Source organism: Amphiura filiformis, chromosome 12 (genome assembly GCF_039555335.1).
Source record: "Amphiura filiformis chromosome 12, Afil_fr2py, whole genome shotgun sequence".
Classification (NCBI taxonomy): domain Eukaryota; kingdom Metazoa; phylum Echinodermata; class Ophiuroidea; order Amphilepidida; family Amphiuridae; genus Amphiura; species Amphiura filiformis.
The window spans coordinates 43,091,180-43,112,447 of record NC_092639.1 but is presented as its reverse complement, the minus strand read 5'-3'; the positions used below and the strand labels follow the sequence as shown (position 1 = coordinate 43,112,447).

The following is a 21,268-nucleotide window of genomic DNA, read 5'->3' as shown; positions in this document are numbered from 1 at the left end:
TTAGAAGTGTTTTGAGAAACATATGGTTGTATGTAACAAAAGAAACATCAATCAAGTTCTATATTGTGTGGTGTAATTATGGTGTCAAAAGTTAAAATTCCAACTCTTCTCTCCCATGATTGCAACTTCACTCTTCACACTGCAGATCCATTGCTCCCAAACCAGTTTCGCACTGTGATGCACCAAGGAGACTCGGAATGGGTGGCCCAGGTTTTGTACGACAGCGAGGGAAAGTTTAGAAACACATTTGGACAGAATTGGTTCTTCCAATCCCTCACCCCACCTAAATATGCTGTTTCCCCTCCTAAACCACTCAGCTACTTCAGGCAGTGGATTTTTGTATGGGCTCCTCTGTGTATGTGGGGAATTCCCCTCAAGTGTCCGACCTTGGAGAGCAACTAAAGTGCTCCAACATGCCACATTGCCTGTGGAATTCAGAGCTGATTAAACAGCTGGATCCAGCTCACCGCATCCAATTCCCAGCAATATTTAAATCTAAACTGGCCTTGGACAGAAAGTGTGTAACTCTGATGAAACCTTTGACTCTTGGCAATAGTTCCACATGCATGTGGACTGCCTTGGAAGAGCTGCACAATGAGACATGGGGTAGGAATGTGATCTGTCAGCCTGTGAGCTGCACAAAAGGCAGCAAGTACTTTACAGGGTCACAATCCGCAGGTGAGTATCAGCCATCACTGCCTTACCATCAAGTACCACTGGCTTCTTGGTTTGAGACAGCTCATGGGAATGAAGTATTGCAACATGTGGACGAGATCCAAGGGGCCATCACATCCACATATGATAGGATCTTGAAGTTGGATTTGACTAAAAAGGTATGTATCAAATTTAAGGTTGTTGAGTCAATTCACAACACAAAAAGAATGCAATACCTATACCTTCAATTTGACATTGATGAACCCGGCACCCCCTCAACTAAATATATCAGTCCCACTTGCAGTCACGCCTCCAGTGCGACCTGCCTCATAGGGACAACCCGAGGCTTGTATGTAAACTTGATTGGTCGGCAAACACAAACAAACAAAACAAAATTTTTGGTGCAGCACTATGGGGAATTATTTTGGTAACATGCACTTCTCATGACTTATTTTATTTGGTTGTACCCTATCGTTACCTGATTAGCATGTCAGGTTAAATGTATATTAGTGTTAATGTTGTCTGTTATCATTACAGCAGGTCACAACTGGATGACAAATGTGGCGAATGAGAATGGGGAAGTTGTGAACTGTGTGCTGACTAAATGAGAGGGTGCAAGTCTGTAACAGATGAGCCAATGTATCGTTAAAAGATACAAGGATGCCAGCGAGCCCGAGCCGCGACTCTTTTATGTAGATCGAGACTGTTGTAGTAAGTCAGCAGTGCCTCCGGTCTTGAAATGGTTCCACCCCTGGAAATGTGAAGTGAGGCTAGACATCTGGCACTTCATGCCATGATTCAGTCCAGGACTAACCACAGAACACCATCCACTCTATGGTACATTCGGTTCAAAAACTTGTATATTTGAGTGGGATCAGGACAATATGCAGTGCCTAAGAAAAGCCAAGAAGTAAAGCTGAGAAAAGAAAATATCTGCCAGCCTGAAAACGATCTGAGATGACAAGACACTGTAAGAGGAAAACCTGAGGAGTTGAGGTAACCTGTTGCATTATACCGAGCCTCCTGCATGCAATGTAGACCATATTTGATCTTTTTAGTGCAATTGTTTCGGGCGGGCCCCTGTCAACTTTTTTATGCAATATTCTTTCTAATATAAAATATTTTTTGATGTTTTTCTTTATAACCTGTTTTTATATTTTGTTGTTTTGTGCCGTTGTATATTATGCCTGCAGATGTTTGAGCCTGCTGGTCGTGTGTATTATGTGTATTATGAATAAAATTGAAATGATGAAACTAACTCTCACTGACACTGCGTCTACTCAATGCCATCAGCATGCAGCATATTTGGGTGGTGCAACAGAGACGACTGGCTTGTATCCAGGATATACTAGGTGTGGAACTCTACACAAAGGTGAGAACAACAGAGAAGGGGGACAAGGTCTTATCATTTTAATGGGGGTAGTGTGAATGTCTCGTGTGAATGTACAAAATTCACACAGAGAGTGTGGGCACCATCACTTTGTATGGGGTGTGCTTTTGTAAACACTGGCAAACATGGACACACACATTAGACATATGTGACGTGTCATATCAAAAGGAGACACTTTTGGGCAGCATCGTAAATGGAGAAATAGCCAAAAATCTATCCGGAGTGACTTTTTCACAATTTGGGTTTGTTGTGAATTTGTGATGTTATTAATGTTAAAAATATTGTCTGATAGTTTCAGACCAGAATATAACTGCCATCTTGTATTTTCTGAGACATTTTGTGAAGGTAATTCCTACTCTCAACATTGTCAATAATATTTTTAAAGGCCGATATCTCAATTTCCAATGTTTCAATACCATACCTTACGATGTTAATATCTTCGCTTAGGAATGTTCGATTTCATTGGGGAAAATGGCGTTGTGGAGCAAAATATCTCTATATTTAAGATATGTAAAACCCTCATAATTGATAACCTGCCCAAAAGTGTCTCCTTTTGACATGACACGTCACATATTTGTGTAATTGCACTTGGATAGTCCATACAGCCATTTTTGCTAGTGTTTGTGGTGTGTGTGCAGGTGGGGGGGGGGTGTATTTATCTGTCTTTTTATCTTCTCTTTCATTGCATTGATGTAGGTCTGATATATAGCCAGACATTTCTTTGCTAACTTTTGTGGGGTGTGTGTATTTACCTGTCTTTTTATCTTCTTATTCATTACATTGATGTAGGTCTGATATATAGCCAGACACTTCTTTGGTAGCTTTTGTGGAGTGTGGGGTTGTGTGTGAAGGGGTGGGGTGTGTTTGGGGGTGTGTGCATTTACATGTCTTTTTATCTTCTCATTCATTGCCTTGATGTAGGTCTGATATATAGCCAGACACTTCTTTGGTAGTTTTTGTGGAGTGTGGGGTTGTGTGTGAAGGGGTGGGGTGTGTGAAGGGTGTGTGCATATGTGTTTACCTGTCTTCTAATCTTCTCATTCATTGCATTGATGTACGTTTGATACACAGCCATACATTTCTTTGCGAGGGATGATGCATAATAAATTGGAATGTCGTGTAACTCGGGATGGTTTGACCAATACTCATCTGAAAAAATAAAAGAATATATAACAAAGTAAACATAGATATAATTGAATAAGAAACTTTGTAATCACTTTCATAACTTTCTCAAATACACAACCAGATTCCTATTGCTGTCACCCCAAGCGGTACACCAGTGCCCAGCTACTTCATTGGTACTCTATGTGGGTCTAGAGTACATACATTTGAATCACACAAACAGTACACACTCTGGTACATTAGATTGGTACAGCACTGGTACTCTATAAAGTAGCCACAAAGTAGCTGGGCAGCAGTGTACCTCTGCAGTTGGCAGCAATAGCAATCTGGTAATAATGTATAATGTCTAACTACGATGCGTACGCACACTGCAGGGCAAAGAACAATGGACATTGCCGTAATTTGCGCACATACTGCCGGGCAATGACATCACATGTCAAGTGGTCTATAGTTAAAAAATATTTTTGCAGTCTTTTAAATTTGTAGTTCTGAAATTAACCACCAAAATTTCCCGCTATGCAGTAACTCTTTTGCAGGGCTTAGAATAAAGAATATCTGAACCAGGAAAAACTTTTGGAGGTCTAGGAGACCCCCCCCCCCCACCCCTTTTCAAAAAATCAAATTGTGCCAATTAAGTTACTTCCATGAATATAACACATTCAGATATAAACAATATCTGTAAAATATCATATCAGTGCTTGAAATAAGCCAGAATCTTTGGATTTGAATCAACAATTATCACAAGTCCCAACTCAAATTGTGATATGTAACAGACTCACAAATCAACAACATGCAATGTCATGTATTATGTGAATTCAGTAATGAGTCTGTCTTGCCGACTTTGGTGAAAAAATTCAAACATCTTGGCCAGCCTGCTGCAATTTTGAGAGGCTTTTGGCCTGAGGGCCCTTCTTGTTCCAAGCACTGTCTATGATAGGATGGTACATGTAAAAACATGTTTATTTTGAACAACCGCTTAATTTAGTGTATTTCTAAAATAAATGAAACAGATTTTACCATACCTAAAATAAGCAATAATTCCTGAGCTCTTCCGAGTGCAAATACTGGTATAAGACAGCGCCCTCCTCTGTTGACTATGTCGTGGATAGTGCCAGTGAATCGAGACTCCCGATCCTCACGCTTTTCATGAATATGAACACCGTATGTAGATTCCTGTATGTAAAGGTTACAAACAAAATTTAGGCATAATATCATTTACAGATGATTGTGAACAGAGCCTTAAAGAAACACCCCCACACAAAAGCCCTATATTAGTCTGGTGCCCAAGCCAAAAACCCAAAAGTATCGTCCGCACAATGTTTTTTCCTTGTTTCTATATCTCCAAGACCTACTGATTCAGAGACTGACTGATGCCACCTCAGCACCCTTGGGCATTTCGAGATATCCAAGATGGCCGCCAAAATGGCTGCCATCACACAATAAATAGCCATATATCAGCTATATAAACAGGCATGGTGATGATTTTAGTGTCTTTGAATGGGTTTTAGAGGTCAACGAATTCATATTGGTCCTTATCTAAACCACAGAAGTCTTTATTCACGCTGAAATCCAATATGGCCGCCAAAATGACCACCGCCACATATAAATAGCCATATATCAGCTATATAAACAGGTATGGTGATGAATGTAGAGTCTTGAAATGGGTTTTAGGAGTCAACCAATTCATATCTGACCTTATCAAAACCACTGAAGTCTTCGTTCAACTTGAAATCCAATATGGCCGCCAAAAACTGGCACCATCACATATAAAATGGCTTATATAAACAGCTCTGGTGATGATGTTAGTGCCTTTAAAAAGGCTTCAGCGTCAACGAATTTCATATTTGAATTGTTACGTCTGAGTGCTGAGTGTGCTTAAGATCTATAACAGTGATATAAACAGCTTTGATTATATAAAAAGGGCTTATGTGGTCACTTATTCATCAGGTACAACTACATTATCTGGTAATGCCACAGGTGTCAGAGGCTTGTTTTCATCTTTCAGCCACCCCAACTGACATGGATCCAGATTAGGTGGATGATCGGGGGGAAAGAAAATGCTCGCTTCCATGTGATAACTTGCAAATGAGCTCGTTTTACATTTTCAGGAAATGCCTCAGTTGTTGGTGGCAAGTTATTCAATTTTGGTGTGGTTGTCATTCACTTTCCGTTTGCAACTTTTGACATTCAAGTGCTGTACTGAACCTCTGACATTGCCCCAGTTGGCTACAACAAAGTAGCCTCTGCAATTGTGTCATCCACTGCTTGGTCTATATCACCAACTTGTCTAGCTTATGGTCCTTTTTAGAAGCACTTTGATAACAATTGCCTTACCAATTCTTCAAAGATATGCCATAGTGTCACAACCAGAGAGGGCATGAGCAGCCAGAAGTTGTAGTACAATATATACATGTTTCTTTGCGGTTGCTGAAATATTTATTATTGTATGCTTGAAAATACCTTCCCATCCATAGAAAGGTTACAGGTAAGATTGCTATGATGTAGCTATATTTGAGCAACAGGAACGCATTCGTGTCATCACATATGACTTGGTCTTCTTAATCCCTTGGTTGGCAATGAAGACAACTTGCTGGGACATAATAACATCAGCTTCTCATGGTTTATTTTCATTTCAGTCCGCTGGATCACAATACCTAAATACACACTATACAACAAAACATTGTGTGGATTAAGACGATATTTTGGGTTTCGGCACTATTCACGAGAAAGAATTTTGACAAATCAGTGTACACAAGCTGAGATGTTGACGAATACAATACCGCATGCATTGCAGTGGCAAGCATTTTGTATAGGCATTCAGCAAAGGTGCTGGAAAACATGCCAGTATTCAACATCAGCTTGGTCAACAGATGCAAATCACACTTAATGGCATTAAGAACAATGTTCAGATCATCGACATCATTTGTCAACATATCTGGGATCTTGTGAAAGATCTTCAGCAAACAAATTTAACACTGTAGCTCATCGATGTGCTGTGACTGTTCCACAAGAAGTCAATTTGGGTATTGTGATCCAGCGGACTAATTATATGAAAACGAACCATGCGAAGATGATGCGAAGACAACCCAGCAGGTTGTCTTTATTGCCAACCAAGGGATTGAGAATATCAAAGTCATGTGTGATGACACATGTTGCCCACATATTACTACCTGTAACCTTTCTATGGAAGATACTAGATCAAAGAGTGCAAACATTAAAGTTATGCAATACCACAACTTCTGGTTGCTCATATCCTCCCTGGCTGTGACATTGTGGCATATCGTTGGCACATTGGAAAGGCAACTGTTATCAAAGTGCTTCTAAAGGGCCATAAGTTAGAAGTTGGGTGATATGGAGCAAGCTGTGGATGACATAATTGCAGAGGCTATCACCTTTGATGCAGCATGCGATGCAAGCAGTCAACTGGGATAATGTGAGCGATTTGGTAAGTTTAAACGTCAGCTCAAGACCCATCTTTTTAATAATCCTAGTGTCTAATGCATTTCTGTGACTTTTTATAATGACATTGTTTTTAAATGAATGTGTTTTTAGCTTTTATTCTTGTTGTTTACCATGGCAATGGCTGTATATACTTGTATGCATGTTTAAGGTATTGGTAGTTTTTAATATGTTCTTTTTCTTATAGTTGTTTTGTAAAGCGCCTAGAAGCCTTCGGGTATTGGGCGCTATAGTAAATGCTTGTTTATTATTATTATTATTACTACAGCACTTGGTTGTCGAAAATTACAAAACGGAAAGTGACAACCACACCTAATTTGAAACCTTGCCACCAACAACCGGGGCATTTGCTGAAAATGTAAAACAAGCGTATTTGTAAATTAGCATCTAGAGCCAGTGTTAAACCAGGACAAAAACTGTAAGGATTATGATGACGAATCTGATGAATAAGTGACCACATCTTCCCATTCAACATAATAAAAGCTGTTTATATCATTGTTATACCTCTTAAGCACACTCAGATGTACCCATTCATGTAAGATGGCGGCCTCCTTGGATTCCAATGTGAATAAAGACTTCAATGTTTTAAATAAGGACACATATGTGCCAAATATGAACTCATTGACCCCTATGACCTATTTAAGGCATCAACATCAGCACCATACCTGCTAAGAGAGCTTATTATAGCTATTTAAATGTAGTGGTGACAGCCATTTTGGCGGCCATATTAGATTTCAATGTGAATGAAGAATTCAGTGGTTTATATAAGGACACATATGAATCCATTGATCCCTAAAATATATTTAAAGACACTAACATCATTTCTATACCTGTTTAGATAGCTGATACGTAGCTATTTATTATGTGGCGGCGGCCATTTTGGCGGCCATATTGGATTTCAATGTGGAAGAAGATTTCAATGGTTTATATAAGGACAGATATGAATTCGTTAACCCCTAAAACCTATTTAAAGACGCCAAAATCATCACCATGCCTGCTTATATAGCTGACATATGGCTATTTATATGTGATGATTGCCATATTGGAGGCCATCTTGGAAATCTCGAAATGCCCAAGGGTGCTGAGGTGGCATCAGTCAGTTTCTGAATCAGTAGGTCTTGACGATATAGAAACAACAAAAAAACATTGTGCGGACGCTACTTTTGGGTTAAGACAATATTTTGGGTTTCGGCACCAGACTATATGTGGTGTAATCAAGCAAAATCAGTCTGAAGTCGGTCATGTTCAATTTTCAGTTTCTTATTGGATTGTAACAAGCATTTGCAGAGCTACATTTTGAAGCAAACCCCATTGAAATTGGCCAACTAGTTACATGTATATTAACAGTTAAAAGAGTTTCCAAAACAATAGGAATAGCTGTATCTTAAAATCAATATTTCCGACTTCCGACTGATTTTGTTGATCACATCACATATGTATCCACACAACCCCACATGAGAGCAACTTTGTCACCCTTAGCCCCTGTGTATTTTGAGTCCTGCTGCAATGTATGGACTGCTAAATCTAAAAGCCATTCTGAGATTAAAAACCTTGGCTGAGTGTGGCAGCTACTTGGCTTGATCTGCATCAACCTTATAAGGACATGCAGTCTTTAAGGTGTTTATCAAGCCCAGGTTATACTATATCCTGTTGTCATGCAGTTCCTTCAGTCTTATGCAACCTCCTCCGACTTGGGACTGGCAGTGGTGGGTTGAGTGTTTTAGTCCCTCCAGCTGCAGATACTAGAGACAATCTTTTGTTGTTGTTGTTGCTTGGTGGTACTATTATTGGTTGTTGTTGTGATTTTTGGTGTGTTTTTTTTTGGGGGGGTGACACCACATTCAAATTTAATTCCAAAGCTAGAAAGGAAGTCATTAAAAGCAGTATTAGACTTATAATTGGTGGTACCATTTCACATTTTCACTGATATTGTCATCAGCCTGCAGTTATCACTCCAAGAGTATGTGTATTTACATAGCTTCCTTGTTTATGAACCTACCATTATAAGGACATCCGGTTTGATGGATGGAATTTCAGCTGCCATTAAATGTCTGTCTTCTTGTCGGGAAAAGTCTCCAGTATACAAGATCTGTATTAGAGAAATGTCAAAAATACATGTAAAAGTGTGCATTAGGTACTACAGCTTAACATTATAGGTCATGTACCATATTATATCCTCCTAAACTACTGGGAATCACACACTGACATACACCAGAGTGACACTCATCCTTCCTCTCCAACAGTTAACCATTAACGGTTAACCTTGATCATATTTGCTGAAGAAGTGACGTAAGACTGCCATAGATGAATACAACTTTTGACTATATCGCCCTGCACTACAACGTTCACATGGTACCTATGCATTGAACCACAGATGTCAATGAACAGGGATAAAGACCTGGATTGTAATTCTATAGAATATGCATATTACACTGATCACTCGCACCTATAAGAGTGCAGCCTGCTTGTAGTGCAGGGCGATCTATTCATAAATTGTATTCATCTATAATTCAGGCCTTGCCGTCTAGATTTTAAAGGCGAGTGGTCAATCACTCGCTAGCATGATGCTAGGCGAGTGGTCGAATCACTCTCTACATTTTAATCGAATCACTCGCTACTAATATGAAACAATATTGGGCTATTCAAGAAATTAACGGCACCTACCCTATAGAAGACTTGGGATTCCCAAAATAAATTTTTTTTGATTTACGAGGTCAGATGTGTCAAATTTGTCTTCTATAGGGTATGTACCTTTTATTTCTGTAATAGCCCATACAGAGCAGGGTCACGTGACACAAAACTTCGGACGCTCTGACAGGTTGCATATCAATCTTCTGTCACAGTTCAATAACAGAGATTCGAGAGTGATGCTAAAGCAGCAGGCAGAGTTGGGGGTATGAGGCTATTATTGAGTTAGTTTCCAATATTCTAATAAAGTTTGGTTATTTCTTCATCATATAGGCCTTAATTTAGACAAAATTAGGATTAGGGTTAGGGTTAGGGTTATTAGAAGGATAATGGTTAGGTTTGGGTTCGGATTAGCGTATACGAAATCATTTACGTGGAGTATCAACTTGGATTTTTTTTCCGTTTTTTAAGTTATTAAGCATATATAAATATTTTTAAAAACGAGTTTGAAGAAAATTTATCTTCGAGTCCCAATTTTTTTTCTTGAGAAAAAGGCAGTTTTGTGATTTTTCTTCCATAGATGACAATGTTAAAACTATTTTTGTTTTTATCCGTTTGTCAAAATGGAAACTCGGACGGCTTTCAAAATAGAGTACCACGTGCCCACGGATATGATGATTGATATAAAAAAGTTTGAAATTGACAACCAAAATCAGAAATATTTTTCATTTTATACCAAGAAATAAATTTCGTTCCTTCAGGTTGCAAGAGATACGATGTGCATAGAAATGGTCAAAGAGTGTGCTTTTCTAGCACTTTGGAGAAAATCATATTTTCAAATTAATGCAGATATCCCGCTTTGTCGGTTGCGTACGTCTATACATTTTTAAACATTGGATATTGATAAACTAATGATTGATGATCGATAATTGATTATCGATAATCGATAATTGATTATCGATAATCGATAATTGATTATCGATAATTAATTAGCCATAATTAATTCCACGCACAACCCCCCCCCATACCCAGAAGGAAATCATCCTTAGCGATTCCCAGTTTTGTCGGTTGCGTAGGCCTATACATTGAATGATTGATTATCGATTATTGATTATCTATCGATAATTGATTATCGATAATCGATAATTAATTAGCCATAATTAATTCCACGCACAACCCCCCCCCCCCCCCACCCAGAAGGAAATCATCCTTAGCGATTCCCAGTTTTGTCGGCTGCGTAGGCCTATAAATTTTTGTGAAATGATTGATTATCGATTATTGATTATCTATAATCGATTATTGATTATCTATAATCGATAATTGATTATCGATAATCAATACCCCCCCCCCCCAGTATCCACAAGGATATCATCCTTAGCCATTTGAACATGAGAGTCTGTTTCATCATTTGCGTGTTAGGGTTTAGAATTTAACTGAGCGTTGATAACTGATTGATCAGTGATTATCGGTTATCGACTATCTATAATTATATCTCCTCCCCCACCCACACCAACTCAAACACTACTTAACTATGGCATCTACTAGCGTGGTCGGAAATGGTTCTGCATTATGAAAATTTTTTTTTTTGGAATAATGGGCTATTCCAGAAATTAACGGCACCTACCCTATAGAAGACTTGGGATTCCCAAAATAAATTTTTTTTGATTTACGAGGTCAGATGTGTCAAATTTGTCTTCTATAGGGTATGTACCTTTTATTTCTGTAATAGCCCATAACATACTGTTCACAAAGCTTCACAACCTTTCTTTCGTATCCAGGGTTTAAGGCTAACTATTACGGTAGATCGGATACAGGATACACTGAAGTGCTGAAACTTGCATGTAAATTGATATTGGATTCAATTTTGGGCGATTCGCAGCGAGCGATATTTAGTGTCTTTGGCGAATTTCAAATCACTCGCTAGAAATTGAGTTAGGGTGAGCGGTGGCGAGCGAGAGCGATCGCTCGCCTCAAACGGCATGGCCTGTAATTGCTATGGTAGTTAATCCGATCATTACATCACTTCTACAGCGAATACCCATGTGATGCATCTTACACTTCCCACAATGCATTTCTTCCATTTCAATAACTTGCGCCGATCTGCTATCCGGTTCAACATGGTCCATAATCACAGAAGGTACTTCATCAATGAATAAAGCACATCCAGAGCTTTTTTTTTAATATTCAACCACTAACCTTGACTCCAGCAATCTCTATCATATACATAGCAGCTCCTAGTACATGACCAGCATTATAGCACCAAAACTTAACCCCATTGGCCTCTATCTCCTGATGGAAATTAATGGTCTCTATTTTATCCATACTCTCAGCAAGATCTGCATCCGAGTACAGCATCTTATCTGAGGAAATGTTACTGCAAATACAAAAATATATATAAGTTATAGCAAATATTACACAAATGTAACATAAGACTCCTATTTCTTCATTTATTTTAAATTTCTTTCACAAAATGATGAAAGCATCTATTGGTGAGGTTACCATTCTATATTGTTTAGGGATTTGATCTTATGGGGTAATTCAAGCCTTCGTAATTGGCTAATTATAGAATATAGGGTACCACCCTTATTTACTAATAACCCTAACCCGAAACTCTTACATTAACCTTAACCCAAAACACTTACACTATCCTAACCTTAACCCAAAACTCATACACTAATCCAAACCCTAATTTGATAATGGTGCCCAGTATTCTGCAATTATTTTTCATGTTGACAGAATTCAAAATAGGATATCTGGTTATGCTATTCCTACTTACACAAAACTTTGCTTCATATTATGTCAAATTTGAGATTGTGTGAATTAGGATTGAATGAAATCAATATAAGTATAAAATTAACCTTGCCATTTCAATTCTCATCTAAAATATTGCATTCACATAGATTAGTAACAGTTAGATATACAGACAAAAAGTATTTGTGCATTCAGGGCATGTGGGTGTGCGTTTATAATAACCTCCTATTGAGGACGTGACCCGTGAAAACTCACTTTGCCTCCCCCAATGCCCCCGGTAAAAAGTTCTTGTCACCACCACTGGACATAAGTGTGATACAATATATTCGAACTGGGGACCTCTCAGGAGGTCAAACCTTTGTGGGGTATGAGGGTGAATGTTTGCTTACCTGACTTTGACATAATCTGATAATAGCCACCTATAGATGGCTTTTGTGGCATGGGTCATAAACACACGTCCACGAAAAAACTTGTCTTCTTGAGGAAATATGGTAAAGCACCAGCATGATCTAAATGGAAGCTGTAGTATATGAAGAGAAACAAAATGAGATTTAGTTATTACAAATATTAGAGTAAAAATGTTTAACGATAAAACTTTGTGGTTGCATTAGTTACATGAATCATACAATACTAGATTATTTTTGATGCCTCCACCAACCCCCCCAGCTACACTGCCAAGCAGCTACTTCACAGGATTACCTGTGTGGGTACTCTAGAGGACACAAATCAGAATCACTGGTGCTGCACCGATAACCACAAAGTAGGTGGGCAGCAGTATACCTCTTGGGGTTGCAGCAATAGGAATCTGGCAGTGATATTTTTGTCAAAGTGACTTACATTTTTGAAATAATTATTTTTTTATAAGCGAACAAAATTTCAATATCAATTCTCCATTAATGCTTAAATCTTAAACAACACATGACTCAGGCATACTTCATGCTTGGTTTGGGATCCAAGAATTATCCTACCCCCAAAATTCTAACCATATTCCAGTTCACAAAATAGGTTTGGCTAGCCTGCCCTGTCTTCACTGTACTGAACTTGTGGAAACTCAATGTACCAGTAATTTATATCATCTATGTCAATTTCTTAAAATTCTGAGTGTGGAATGTTATTTTTTATATTTGTTCTTAAATGTGAGAGAAAAGCATTGATTTGATTTAAGAACTTGACCAAAATTTAGTACTGGGCACCCTTGTTCCCAGAATGTTTTGAAAAATAGGGGGTGGGCTTATACATGAAGGTGGGCTTATACCCGGGTGGTTACGGTACTAACAACACTTCCTACTGTGCACCTCAAATGCAGTGCCAAGGCAGAGGTGGCTCTTAATGGTCATAGTTTTATCTCTACCTTGTACTCTTACAAATTGCAATGGAAGAACCACAATACTTACTGACTAACAAGTAACAGGTCAATCTGTTCTGGATCAATCATATCAAAGAATGGTAAAGAGTCCAGTCCATCTCTCCCTGGATGTATGCCACAATCAAGCTAAAAGAATACAAATACACGTACGGTACCGGTAATACAAGTAATATTATAAAGACTGTTAAGAGTCAAATAGTATTTAGCATAGCTATTTCAAAATTTGCCAGGGCTGTTGTATGAAATTTGACCCCTTGGGCATTTTTTTGTATTGTTTACTACATGTATTTAGCTTATAATCATTTTCTACACATATTTTCTAATCTAGAGACGTTGATTAGAAGTTGATTTCCGAGGGTGCCGGCTATTCCAACAAGACTATTAGGGAATCCTTAAATTGCAATTATTGACTATGTTTACATGTAGACAAATAAAATGTTTGGTTTGACCTATACCGACCCCATTTCTTGTCTTGGAAGGACAAGCAAACAAATTTTCTTTGGCCTAATCCTCTACACCTACAACTGAGTGCTTAAATGAGCAGCAGGGCATATCTGACATTTTGACATTCAAATGTTGATTATTTCCATCTCAATTTTCAGATAATGGACTTTTATTTATGTCGAGCATATCTAGGCATTAACAGCCGAAATCTAGCAGATAACGGTTAATGCTAAGGAATCTTCGATCTTCGGCCAGGCACAAGTTTTGGCTATTAAAATGAAAAAGCAAATGCAGGCAGAAACTTGAAATCATCAACTTTCATTAACCTGAAAGATGATTATGAACCAGGGACTATTTTTATATATCACCAATAATGATCATGTACTTTTTTTAAAGTACATGCCATAATTTTGCCTTTCTGGGAACTAACAAGCATAGTTGAGCGAATGACAGAATTTTTCTGGGAGTTACATCATTTTGTTTTTATTACTAGGGGTCAATTAAGCTTTTCTGGATACAAAAATAGCATTTTGATGCACTATTATGACACAATAAAAAAAACCATAACATCTAAGAGTAATACATATGTGACCATCCAGCACAACTGAGCCCTGAAGTCGCCAATCATCATTTTTGAGATATTCAACCAAAATATTCTGCTTGAAATTAGCTTTAAAATCATGTATATCATGTCTATAGTACTTGACATTTAAGTAGTGAAAAATCAATAAAACAGTCAATAAATCCTTTGTTTCCTATTGTTTGTTGTTAAGTTCAATGGAGCATATCTCAATAGTGGCACTGGCGATATCCGGGCTCAGATGTGGTGGATGGTCACATAACATGTACATTGTATACCTGGGGTACCTCAGATTTCATACAAATTGGTGACAATTGTAGCAATTACAAGTCACCCCACTTATTTTGTGCCACTTCTCGCGATTTTCTGGGAACTGCTTTTCCACATTCCCACCCTTTTCTATGCCCTGTTATACATTATGCAGGTTTTAGAAATTGCACCCCATGGGCATATCGGGTAGTAGAAATATGTCCCCAACTGGAATGTAAAGTTCCATAAAACTTATTTTCCATGTTTGAGGCCAATTACATGCATACGCAACCCCCCTCCCACACACACACCCATCCACCCACCCAGTGTCCGAAATAAGGAAAATATAGAGGTTGTCCCGAGGACAACTAGAGCATAAATTCTGCTTGTTCTCAAAACATTTTGGTTGTCCCCAAAATGTGTCATATTTAAGAGGTAAAATATCGTGGTTGTCCAGAGGATAAGTACATATCTCAATATGGTTGTCCCCAGTGATTTTTGGACAAGAGGATAAGTGCTTATTTCGAACACTGCACCCACCCATATTTAGGCTTCACATTAGCTTACCATTATTTTCTTTCCTTTGAATTCCATCATAATGCATGATCGACCAACCTCTTGTCCAGCTCCTCTGAAAATCAAATAAATAAATAGATATTGCACTGTACATTATTGCCAACATCCTGAAGTGTCAGTGTTCTCAATCAGCTGCAGTAAATGAAACCCCAGGGCTCTGCTGCAGAGTTTCAACAACTACAGTGCAAGTGACTATTCATTTTAAAATTGTATGCATAGCTGCATGCTTAGCCTACAGCATGAAGAAATCTTGACTCCACCATTTTGTAATCATTTCTCACCACAAGATATGATATGAACATACAGGTAAGCAATATCACATGATGTATGGATGGGTTAAGGGGGTACTACACCCATGGCCAATTTTGTGCCTATTTTTGCATTTTTCTCAAAAATTATAGCGCATTGGTGACAAATAAGATGTATATTATAGGGGCAAGGACTACTGTTATACTGGAAATTTTATTTCAGCACAGACAACAGTTGTGGAGTTACAGTCAAAAATGAGGGAAAACCAATATTTGATCAAAAATCAATAACTACTTGCCTTGAGTTGCTGAATTGTCAGTGCAGTAGTTGTAGTCCTTGCCCCTATAATATACATATCTTACTAGTCACCAATGAGCTATCATTTTTGAGAAAAATGCAAAAATAGGCACAAAATTGGACAGGGGTGTAGTACCCCCTTAAACAGGTTGTCAATAATAAATCCCACAGTCCCTTGCACAGAAGGTTCTACAACTTGAGAACAAGTCTTCAAACGTTCAAAATTTTGTACTAGAAACTCGTTCTCAAGTGGGTTTTATGGAAATCATGAACAGGTATTTTTATTTGCTACTTGGGCCAAAAAAAGAAATTTAGGTTTGTCTTATGTCCCCCGCGTGCATTAGATTTCTGATGGTGAAAACATTCAAAAATAAAATTTTATTTCACAATTTTTTTTTTATTTTCAAACTAGAATTACGCACTTCGTAATTAAGGTGGCCCCCACACATAGGTGTTTGTAAATACAAATAATATGCAACACAAATAAGCTCATGATTAATATTCATAAATTTGTAAATAACATGACACAAAACTATATACAGCACATCAGGCCACCATTTGCAAATAAGCTCATTAATATTCACAAATATGCAAATGACACAAATCTATACAGCATATCAAACCACCATATCCAATCCACATAAGTTTGAAGTTCATCGGCCTTTGCAATTAAACTGCAGAGAGGATCCCCGCTAGATGAGTAAATCACTAAATGGGAGCGTTCACTAATAAACAGGAAGAATTACTGAACAAGTAGAATCATTGAAAAGGTACATTTTATTGATCTAAATCTGTCTCTTCTTACAAACAAACTTTATGTTGCCATCATTTTTCGGTTGGACAGGGTTGACATCTGTATCACATATTATACACATATCATACACAAATGGATACGTCACTTTTTAACAGAAAGAACTCAAAGAGTTGTTTGCGATGGGATCACATCTGAAACCAAGAAAGTTACTTCCAGCGTACCACAAGGTACAGTCACAGGACCACTGGATTTTTTGATCTATATAAATGATCTTCCAGATAACCTTACAAACAAGGCAAGAATGTTTGCGGATGACTGCGTTATCTACACAGCAGGCAAAAACACAGCAGGACCTTCAAACTCTTCAAGATGACTTGAGAAAGCTTGAAGAATGGCAGAATAGATGGGGAATGTCCTTCAATGCAGCAAAATGCTACATAATGAAAATTAGCAACAAGATGCAACCTCCGGATATGGATTATATACTTTTTTTTATTAAAACTGCAAGAAGTGTCATCGCACCCATACCTGGGAATAGAAATTGATAACAAGCTCAACTGGAATACACAGAGGAAAAACACAGTTTCTAAAGCAAACAGGGTGCTTGGTTGTCTCAGAAGAAACCTATGGTTCTGCACCAAGGAAGTTAAAGAAACTGCATATGGCTTTAGTGAGACCAATACTCGAATATGCAAGCACAGTCTGGGGGCCATACCAGGATGGGGCAATAAATCAACTTGAAGCCGTGCAGTGTAAGGCTGCCAGATTTTGCATGGGGGACTTTAAGCAAAGAAGTAGTGTGACCAAGATGATACAGGAGTTAGGATGGGATTTATTGGAAGATAGAAGGAAGCAAGCAAGACTAGCAATGATGTATAAGATAACAAACAACATGGTGGGCATAAACAAGAACGACCATATGGAGCTAATAAAAGAAACAAGAACCAGGAAGAAGAACAGCAGCAATTATAAACCAATCTATGCAAGACTCAACACATGTACAAGTACAGCTATTTTCCAAGATCAATTAGGGAGTGGAACACAACAGGAGAAGAAACAATCAAGGCAAGCACAATTGACAGAACCGGCTCAACAGTAGTACAGGGAACCCATACCGTAGTAGCTCTGCACAACGGTATGGGACGAAGTGTATACAAAAAGCTAGTGCAACGCAATTGCATGATTTCAAATTAGAGTTTGTACTAAAAAATACAAGGCTCCTGTAGCTTAAATAGATGCATGTTTGTCATAATATTAATTACACAGCTTCTTGTACTTCTTACCTAAACTTCTATGAAAAAGTGGGTAATGGTGAATCCAACGGACGAGCAGTAAACTGTGCTTCATTGAAGTAAGACATGCTTATTTTGCTCTGAGCTTATCTTGTTTGCTACTGAGTTCTATTTGAACTTGCCTTCAGTTTTTGACTTGAATTTGTTTTTAAATTACAGCATGTAGTTTTCGTTGTTTGCTTTTATATTTTGTTGTCTGTCCCTGAAGAAGAGCAGTTTATCTGCTCGAAACGTCGGTTGTTTTTTGTCTGTTTAGTGTTTGACTGCTATGTACACAGTGATTTTCATCACTTCCAGTGTACTGTTTTCCTGACACTTTTGTGGGCTCTGGAATTGGCAATTTTTGGCCATCGAACTTTGCTTGTTTTGTGCCTACTCTGGATGTTTGGTTTAGCGTGTCTGTTTATATGCACAGTGATTTTCATCACTTGTTCTAGTGCAGTTTGTATTACTATTGATCCTTGTTGTTTTTGCAGGTTTAGCACTTTTGTGAGCCTTGGAACTGGTAATTTTTGGCTATCGAACTTTGCTTACTTCCTATGCCTACATTTGCTGGTTTTGCCCCCCCCCCCTGCATATTGTCTAGTCTGTATTTTACTTGTTTCCCCACATCAAGTTGGTGTACCTTGCTCGTTTTCCTTTCTAAACTTCTATGCTTAAAAAGTGTAATAAATACATGTACTCCATTACTTATCCAGAATAAATAAAAATTCATCAGCACATGATCCAAGTCGGCGCACCAAAACTTAGTTCCAGTAACTGTAACTCGTCGTACCTAGAGTTACAGTTCACTCTACTGCTATCTATTCCACAAATAAGAAACATCACAATATGTGGGCTCATTTTGGGCTCTAAGGATGTAGCTAAGGAACTCTCTCAAGGACAGTTTGGGCATGCACTGATGATTTTAATCCCATTGTACCAAGGTTTGAGCGTGCTTGGATGATTTTAATCCCTGTACTAGTCTATACTCACAAAGTTGAGGTAATTGATCTACATTGATCTCATCTTTTGGGTGGATTCAAAATTCCTTGAGTTGGCAAAACCTGCAATCTTCCTGGGAGTAATTTACTTAGTGCAAAAGTGGTCAAAATATTGCTCTGCAAAATGTCTTGATTTTCATGATTTGGATTTATAAATATTGAGCAGCATTCTACTTGTGATGTTTCTACACTGTGTAGAGAGGGTCTACAGCATCTCTGAGGTAAAACTGACAAATACAACTTGATTTCTTGATGCTTGAAGTTTGGATTTCTTAAACGTACAGTGCATCCCTATGTACCGCTGCAAGACTTCAGGTCCGTAGATGTCATTATGTTTATGATAAAGACTGAAGTCTTGCTGGCATGACTAACCAAAACTGAGATGGCACTTCAGTGCAAACTTAGATAGGGCATCACGAATAACGAAAATGTCATACCGATAAATGATGTGTCTGTTTGCCCGGTTTTTTTTATTTAAGTTTGCCTTGCGAACTAGATACAGACTTTAAGGTACATATTTCGAGGTGCATAACAGACACAAAATTTGTGTCATAACAAACACCAAATTGGTGTCGATGACCTGACATGCAAGCATTCTTTTGTGATGGTCTTTCAATTTGTGCCGAGTGTCCTTGGCAGACTTGACTATGCTTCAGTGGTCATGAAAGGATTCAATAGATAGCCAGGCTCACATCTCACACTATAGGTGGCGCTATTCGTCCATAGGGAAGTGGAATGTGCCTGTACGGTCCAAAAATGGCTTTACTGTGGGGCTCAATGGAAAAATTACTAAAAATTAATTTTGACAACCAAAACCTAAGTGATGTTGACTTATGTTGGTACTGGGATAATAATGGATTCATAAACTATCACATAGTGCAATCCATGTTCCACCAAGTCGACACTCGATTTAGCTCAAAAGCAATTTGTGTGTAAATCAAGACCATCCAAAACAGCTTTCTTACAGTAAAGAATAGGAGGTCATCTGGGGTCACATACAGTAGTGTACATTGTACATGTGCCTGCTGTCACAATTTCACACACAAAATTTTGGACAATTTGGTGACACTATTTTTGTCTGTAACTTCAAAAGTATATGCACTAGAAACATGATTGACCCCTTATTGTTTAGGTAATTTGATTCTCTTTCAAATGAAAGAACTTTCAGCTAAAAAAATTGAACTTCAAAATTTTATGAGCATACCTACAATAGATAACCTCTGCCCCACTAATCCCCAGCTATTGTCTGAAATTGCACCTCGGAAGATATATTATAACAACTCAGTCCCTCAAATGATAGTCATATAACGACCAAAAGATAAATGACTGACTATCATTGAGGACTGAGTTCCGCAGTCTACTTGCGAACTAGCTCAACAGTGCAACCAAACAGAACAATTAGATAGAGACACGCACCATATATCCACGACCATGACCCAAAAAGTTGGTGAACTGCAGTTTAATAATCTGTATCTACCGACTCAACCAAGAAGAAGAAGAAGACATGTGTTTATGGCATGCACATGATGCAAGCTTCCAAATTTTGCACCACACACGACAATCATGCACGAGCAATTAAAAAACCTTCGTGTTTATTGTGATTTACTGTTCCTAAATGCTCCAAAATTATGTCATGATATGCGAAATATGTTCCGATGGCTATTAAATTGCTTTAAATCTGTACTTACAAAGGACGGACGATTAGTCGGTCACTTTCTTCTTCAGGAATTGGATTTTCTGTTTTCCTTTTGCTGGTTGCCATTTTGAATTTTTGTGTGTTAATGTTTCTGATTTGAAATGCAGCACCACCCGCCGGCGAAGCGAAGAGTTCGAAGGCAAACTAGTATAACTACTAAAGGGTGTCCAAAAAAAAAAAAAAGAAAGAAAAAAAGAAAAAAAAAAGAGAACCCTCATTGCGCCCCCTTTTTCTCCTATTTCTGAAAAGTTGATTAACTATATTTTGGTATTTATTTTGGTATTTTGATTTAATTTACAAAAATAATATATTTTGGTATGTAAAGAAACCATGATTCGTTATTTCAATCAGCTTGAACTTTTGAAGAAAAATATACCCGTTTTTCACTCTGTCCATAGCCTCACAGGAGAAGGTTTGGCTACTTCAAAGATTGAAGATTGTACCATACATGCATATCTAACGTTCTTCAATGATAAATTTATAAATTAACAACTTTATTTAGGGAATGGGCTTTATCGGTGGGCTTATGGACTATGGAATTTGTTACATTTCTTGGAAAAAAATTTTTGGGATAAATATTTTTTGCTGGAACAAATATTTTTTCTACAAAAATGTAGGATAAATATTTTTTGTGGGGAAAATATTTTTTCTGGGGAAAAATGTTTTTATCTGGGAAAATAATTTTGGGAAAATTATTTTTTCTGGGATAAAAATTTTTCTGGGATAAATTTTTTTTCTGGGAAATTTTTTTCCGGGAAAATATTGGCCCTCATGGTAC

At 37.9% G+C, this 21,268-nt stretch overlaps 1 protein-coding gene across 1 annotated transcript in view; it reads right to left on the bottom strand.

Annotated features, from left to right (window-relative positions):
* The window catches only part of LOC140166248 (cleavage and polyadenylation specificity factor subunit 3-like), a 34,151-nt gene extending 13,560 nt beyond the window's left edge, over window positions 1–20,591 (bottom strand). Inside the window, 9 exon segments of the mRNA XM_072189654.1 lie at window positions 3,066–3,193; window positions 4,189–4,339; window positions 8,625–8,714; window positions 11,450–11,627; window positions 12,394–12,470; window positions 12,473–12,524; window positions 13,399–13,496; window positions 15,211–15,274; window positions 20,483–20,591. Coding sequence (XP_072045755.1) covers window positions 3,066–3,193; window positions 4,189–4,339; window positions 8,625–8,714; window positions 11,450–11,627; window positions 12,394–12,470; window positions 12,473–12,524; window positions 13,399–13,496; window positions 15,211–15,274; window positions 20,483–20,556 — 912 coding nt within the window. The 5' untranslated portion in view covers window positions 20,557–20,591.
* Between the last annotated feature and the right edge of the window lie 677 nt (window positions 20,592–21,268).